Source organism: Plectropomus leopardus, chromosome 1, assembly GCF_026936395.1.
Source record: "Plectropomus leopardus strain MGB_pleo_1.0 chromosome 1, ASM2693639v1, whole genome shotgun sequence".
Taxonomy (NCBI): Eukaryota; Metazoa; Chordata; class Actinopteri; order Perciformes; family Serranidae; genus Plectropomus; species Plectropomus leopardus.
The window spans coordinates 37,675,375-37,681,740 of NC_142176.1; the positions used below are offsets into that span (position 1 = coordinate 37,675,375).

General features: G+C 41.3%; 1 protein-coding gene across 2 annotated transcripts in view; it reads left to right on the forward strand.

Annotated features, from left to right (window-relative positions):
* cdh8 (cadherin 8) overlaps window positions 1–1,745 on the forward strand; it is a 125,949-nt gene extending 124,204 nt beyond the window's left edge. The window contains exon 12 of one of the 2 annotated variants that reach the window (XM_042486256.2): window positions 163–1,745. In XM_042486256.2, the coding sequence (XP_042342190.2) occupies window positions 163–650 (488 nt within the window). In that variant the 3' untranslated portion in view covers window positions 651–1,745. Of the gene's footprint in view, window positions 1–156 lie in introns of both variants that reach the window. The other variant, XM_088080959.1, reaches the window with a different exon arrangement.
* Window positions 1,746–6,366: the final 4,621 nt, after the last annotated feature.

The window sequence follows — 6,366 nt, forward strand, 5'->3', positions numbered from 1 at the left end:
AAGCTTTCAATTTACTTTGTGGATGAAAAGTTCAATAACCTGACCTTGATGAATGAGGTGCTTATACTTACAGAAAATCCACTTGTCAAAGCTTGACCTAGACTTCTTCTCTCTATCTGTTTTTCTTCCTTTTCTTTCTGTGTATCTTTCTGACAGTAATAGTTGTACTATTTGTGACCCTGAGGAGACACAAGAATGAGCCCCTCATTATAAAGGACGACGAAGACGTTCGGGAGAATATCATCCGTTACGACGATGAAGGAGGCGGCGAGGAGGACACGGAGGCTTTCGACATCGCAACGCTGCAGAACCCGGATGGCATCAACGGTTACCTGCCTCGCAAAGACATCAAGCCCGACCTGCAGTTTATGCCCCGGGCAGGCCAACACTCTGGTCCAAATGGCGTGGACGTGGACGAATTCATAAATGTAAGGCTCCACGAGGCAGACAATGACCCCACAGCACCGCCTTACGACTCCATCCAGATCTATGGGTATGAGGGTCGGGGATCCATTGCCGGCTCCCTCAGCTCGCTGGAGACGGCGTCGTCAGACTCGGACCAGAACTATGACTATCTCAGAGAGTGGGGCCCACGCTTCAGAAGACTTGGGGAGCTCTACTCTGTGGGCGAGAGCGATCGCGAGACCTGACCTTTGGTTTATTAGAAAAAAAGACCTTTTCCAAATTTTCTTTTATGTCCACATACTTGTGTATTAAATGCTAGGGGGTTTGCTGGCTTTTAGAAACTGGTGTTTAAAAAGAGAAAACAGTTAATAACAAGGGAGGCCACCTTTTTGTATTCTTCTTAGAGTGAGGTATAGCAGTCGTCATCCACTATGTCAAGCGCATTGTAATTGTTGAGCCAAACAATGTCTTTATTAGGAGATCTATGATTCTTGTGGAGTGTAACTTAGATTCCGTTGTGGAGTGTCTAGCAGTATTTTGGGTGTTAGTCATTTGCCGTGACTGCCAGTAGCAGATAAAACCCTGGAATTGCTGGTAGTTGCCCATTGAGAGGAAATAACGGATATCATTGGGTTCTCTGAAGCTTGAGCGGACACTCCATGCTCCATGGAAAGCAAGCTGGACCTCAGAAGCTGCAGATGGACTCTTGTTTCATGTCTCCGTAAGCCACCCAGCTGATTGGTGATCTGAAGCAAAAATGACAATGAAAAAGCAATATACGGTCTACATTACAATGATGAATGTATGTATGATTTGAAAAAAAAAGCAAAAAGACAAACCAGTATTGGCTTTAAGGTGAATTTGTTATCATTTGATATGTTCGCTGGTGGCCACATTTATAAACTATCTGAAGCCCAGAGAGGCTTGGTTTATACAACTCTTTGTATTTACACGCTACAGGTGTGGGTCGCAAGTGTTACTAGCCTATAAAAGATTGACGTGAAGACAAAAAAGAGAAATGTAGAAACTCTGAGGCCTTCTTTTTACAGAAGCAACATTAAATACAATTGTAATCTACTGTTTTTTGACAAGAGATGTGTTGATTCTTCATTATTGTTCTATGAGTTTTTGTATTTCTGTTCTTAAATAATTTACTTTCCGTGCTGACAATTTGAAGTGAGTGTGTTTAGATTATTTCACATTCAGCTGTTTTTCAACCACTTGAACACTATTTCATAACAGCCAAACCATATCATGAATTTATTGCAGTTGATAATATAGACTAGATGTAAGCAAGAAACAAACAAGAGCTCTAAGTTACTCTAATGCTACAGATCTGATTAATTGGGAATGCGGGAATGGGACCTTTCTGACACATGCTAATTCTGTGTAAAATATATCCCATAATATATTCCGAGGTACATGCCAGCGAGCGTCTGAGCACAATAGTCAAATTGATACCCGAGTATGTGGCTCATTCCAAACATCGAATCTCATTTAGGAAACACAGATTGCATTAGCCCAAGAAAAACTAAGATACAAATCCAGACCATGTGCATATTGTGCTTACACTGTATGATATCAATTTAAAAAAACTTGTACTGTACATAGAGTTACTGCTAACGTCATTAGCTTTCAATGAGGTGGTAGGTTTGTCTCTGCACGTTAGCTCTTGCACATAATGAGAATTTCAATGGCACTACAGCTGCGTGCAAACTCAGTTTGTACTGATACAGTATTATGGCAGTTCTCTGTAGACTAAACAATATATATGGAATAGTCCTACATGCAGATCATATTTTGTACTGTGCTTTAATGCTTATAAATGTGTATGTTCAATTATTTACTCCCTGTACTGTAATCTAAGATACCCTGTATTGTTTCCTACTTTGTGAAATATATTTTTATAAATATTGCTGAATGGGTGTGGTTTTATTCTGCAGATGAGAAGCTACGTACACCAAAAAGTTGCAGTTAGAACTTTAAAACTTTTAAAGGTGCACTCTACAACTCAGCCTGAGTAAAAGGTTGTATAATGTCGTCTGTGACTCCAGAGGGAGCTGTCTAAATTTTGAAGATATACCCCTAATAATGTTATTACCAAGGTGGCTAAAAAGCTGCTGGGATCACAGCCACGGTTCATATTTGGTGCCTAAAAAGCATCTGGAAACACAGCTGTGGGTTGCTAAGAAACACCAATGTTTGGTGCCTAAAAGCAGCTGGAAACATAGCCATGGCTTGCTAAAAACATCCACATTTGGTGACTAAAAACTTGCCCATGGTTCATAAGAAAAAAACCCATGTTATGTGAAAAAAAAAACAGCTGGAAACACAGCCACAGGTCAATAAGAAAACACCTATGTTTGGTGACTAAAGGGCTGCTGGAAACACAGCTGTGGGTCTCTAAAAAATGCTCACATTTTGTGACTAAAACGGGGCAGGAAACAGCCGCAGATCGTCATGAGACACCCATGTTTAGTAATGAAAAAGCTGTTAGAAACACATCCACGGGTCATATTTGGTGCCTACAACATGTCTGAAAACACAGCTATGGGTCACTCAGAAACACCAATGTCTGATGACTTAAATGCAGCTGGAAACAGCCACAGATTGCTAATAAAACACCCACATTTAGTGACTAAAGAGCCCCTGGAAACACAGTTACGGGTCACAAAGAAACACCTTTGTTTAGTGACTAAAAAGCCACTAGAAACATAGCCATGGGTCACTAAAAAAACAATCCCTGGTGTTCTAAAGTTTGAGTTGTGGAGTTTATAAGAAATGGGGGCTTACCAAGCATGGCGGGAGTAACAAAATATGCTTTTGGTTGCATTCTGGGAAATATAGGACCCATTGCTTTTGGAGCTTAGCCCATACTAGGGTCAAAACATCAGCATACCTCAGTCCATGCTGCTTTTATTTTGACAGTTTTGTTTGTTTGTTTGTTTGTTTGTTTTGTTTTTTATCCATGTCCTGTAATTCCCTCAAGCACTGCACTGCTGTAAATTGCCACAGCCCCCCATAAAAAAGCTGTTGGTTATCTTGCAATGATTTCCTGGAAGTGTTTTGGTGTTTGGTGGTCCTTTTCCTCTCCTAGGGAAATGAAAGCAGTTTGGTTAAAAGTGGATACACCAAAGGAAAAAAAAAAGTAAATTGCAACATTTCATCACAAAATAGCTCCTGGAAAGCCTTGAACAACACAGAATAATATCCAACCACAGAATCTAAAAGCAGGAAGCGCAACTGGACCCATTGTCAAAACAACAGGACGGCTGTGCTGAATCTCTAAAAATGCTTCTGCAGGCTTATGCGTCATCAAACACTGTGATAAAGATAAAATAAAACTGGTACCATTATATTTCCCAGACTGTTCTTCACTTAGTCACCCTGCACATTTTGGCCCTGTGCTCCTTGAATGCTATAAAAGTCTGTTTCACTGTCTTTCCTGATGCTGTGGAAAGCAAAAATTGACTTTTAACCCACTTGACTCAACATTATATTATTACAGCTTTACTGAACCTGCACCCCAAAAGAGCAGCAAGATAGAAAAACACATCAACTGAGAGGAAAAAAAATGTCAAATGCTTATCATTTTCCCCTGCCAGCAGCTTTTCCTTGGCTTGAAAATGTCTCTGATGTTGAAGGCAACCTTTCATCCCCAAAAGTTGCCGTTTTGCTTGCTCAGAAAATACACTGTCTTAAGAATGTGCTTTATCAGTTTGACATTAAGAAGTTGTGACAATGTAACTTTTAGAGTGATATAACCAGCTTTGCTGTTCAAATAACTTGCAGGATTGACCAATATGTGGCTCTGTCGCACTGATTGGAACTTAAAGAGATACTTTGTCGATTTTCAACTTAGCTTTGTATTACAATAATGTGTGTAGGTTAACTGTGGTGAACTTCCACCCTTTTCTCATTCTAAAGTTGTCAAATACTGCTGCTTTTGCAGTGATTTTGGCATACAATCGCAATGCCAAAAGCCATCTTTCACTGCAGCATAATATGCAAGCGGGCGGCATCAGTTGAGAATGTGGCCGGACGGAACCTGTTGCGTCCGCATAATACGCCATCAGGTTGAAATGCTACAGCAAACAATATAATATAAGAAGCAAAAAGGTCCCTATAGAGTGGATGGATCCAACAAACCCTGGACTTTCATGCAGTGAAACCACGTGCAGCATCATCCCACCATGTGCTGTTGCCTAAACATAGCTATGTGCAGCATCATCCCACCATGTGCTTGTGTTGACATCACGTCAGCGGCATCCCGGAATGTCAACAGCAGACACAAAAGGATACCTAGAGCGTAATATGTAGACGTTGCAGTCCTGGCACGTGTAGAGGGGGGGGCGGAGGGTGCTGGAGCACCTGCCCCTTTTCCTCTCGATGCCCAAAGTGCCCTTTTGTCGGGTATGTGTGTGTGTATGTGGTTGCCCTCGGTCGGTCACATGATCCACGTAAACGTGCCCACACTTCGTCACTCACCGCCCAGACGTGCCCGGACGTGCCCAGTGGAGCCCTGTTCCTTCATGCTGCTAATTATTTAACAGCTGATAGCCCAATGACTCCGGTGAGTAGGATGTGCAGCGATATTTTTTTGCACACATCTGGTGTATTCTTTCATTGAAAGATGACTGACGAAGTAAAGTGAGCATGAGCAAGTGAGTGTGTGCAACTGAGTCTGCACACACTCACCTCTCATGAATGATAGCCGAGTTAATGACACATGCTGAGTCAGGCTTCTTTTTGTTTCTATATGTTTCTTTTGTCAGACAGACACAGATAGACACAGACAAACAGATACAGACAGACACAGACAGACATAGACAGACACAGACACAGAGAGACACAGACCCCTCCTCTATTTTCTCTTTCACACAATATTGATGTTCCTTTTTCAGTTTTTCAGTTTACCAGAAAACAAAAATAGAGCTGTGAACTAAAAAATAAAGAGTTGTCAGAATTGTTCAATATTTGTCTTTTGTCTTTTTATTTAAAACTGAAAAGCAAGGACTCAAGGAAGACTGGCCACAGTTAAACAGTCAGGTATCTAATGGTGATAATTCCTATATCCCAAATGAATGCACAGCTTGAATAATGGCTTTGTGGTATAGCATCTTGACTTCTCCTTTATTCTCATCCCCCCAGAAATATTCCTCTTTCAGTTTACAAATTTGCAGCTTGCTTTAGTTCAGTCAGCCTTGGCTGCTGCCTCTCTTGGCAATCAGCAGTATGGCAGGTCACAGTGAGCCATTTTCAGTGTTAGTTATCTCTGCATCTTGTCGTGATCACGTAACACTTGTTAAACTGGCTACTTTTCTTCTCATGCTCTTTTTAATGTCTACATTCTCAGATCAATACAGCCCACATCCAGCAATATCAGCAGCAGCAGCAGCCTCATCACCAACTCCCTAAACAGAATCAGGTAAAATACAGACTACTGAGATATGAGGTGTGGACAGTGATGTATGTTGAGTCCATGTTACATTCTTTACGAATATAGGTTGCTACCATTTAACCAGCTATACTGTAAGGTATGTTTCTCTATGGTGCTTCAAATACGTGCTCCATGTGCCCCGTTTAAACTTTGAGCACCTGCCCCTTCAAAGGTCTCTGCACGGCCTTGTTGCAGTCCACTGCAAAGCGGCAATATTTAACAACAGGGGATGAGAATGTTTTGAAATATCAGCAACTTCCATCCTTCTAATAAGTGGCTAGATATCCCCCACCAGAACTCTACTGGATGACGTAAAACACATTATTCAGAGGAGTTTTGCTGGCTTTTGGGCACTTTTTTAAATTGACCTCTCACCACAGACACAAAGAAGTGACTAAGAGACAGACCAGTATGTCTTTCTCTCTCTCTCTAGAAACTAATTCAGGGTTATGTAACTGCACTGCCTATTGACCGCAAATGTTTTCATAAAGATATTTGAATGCACTGTTTAGCTGTAATAA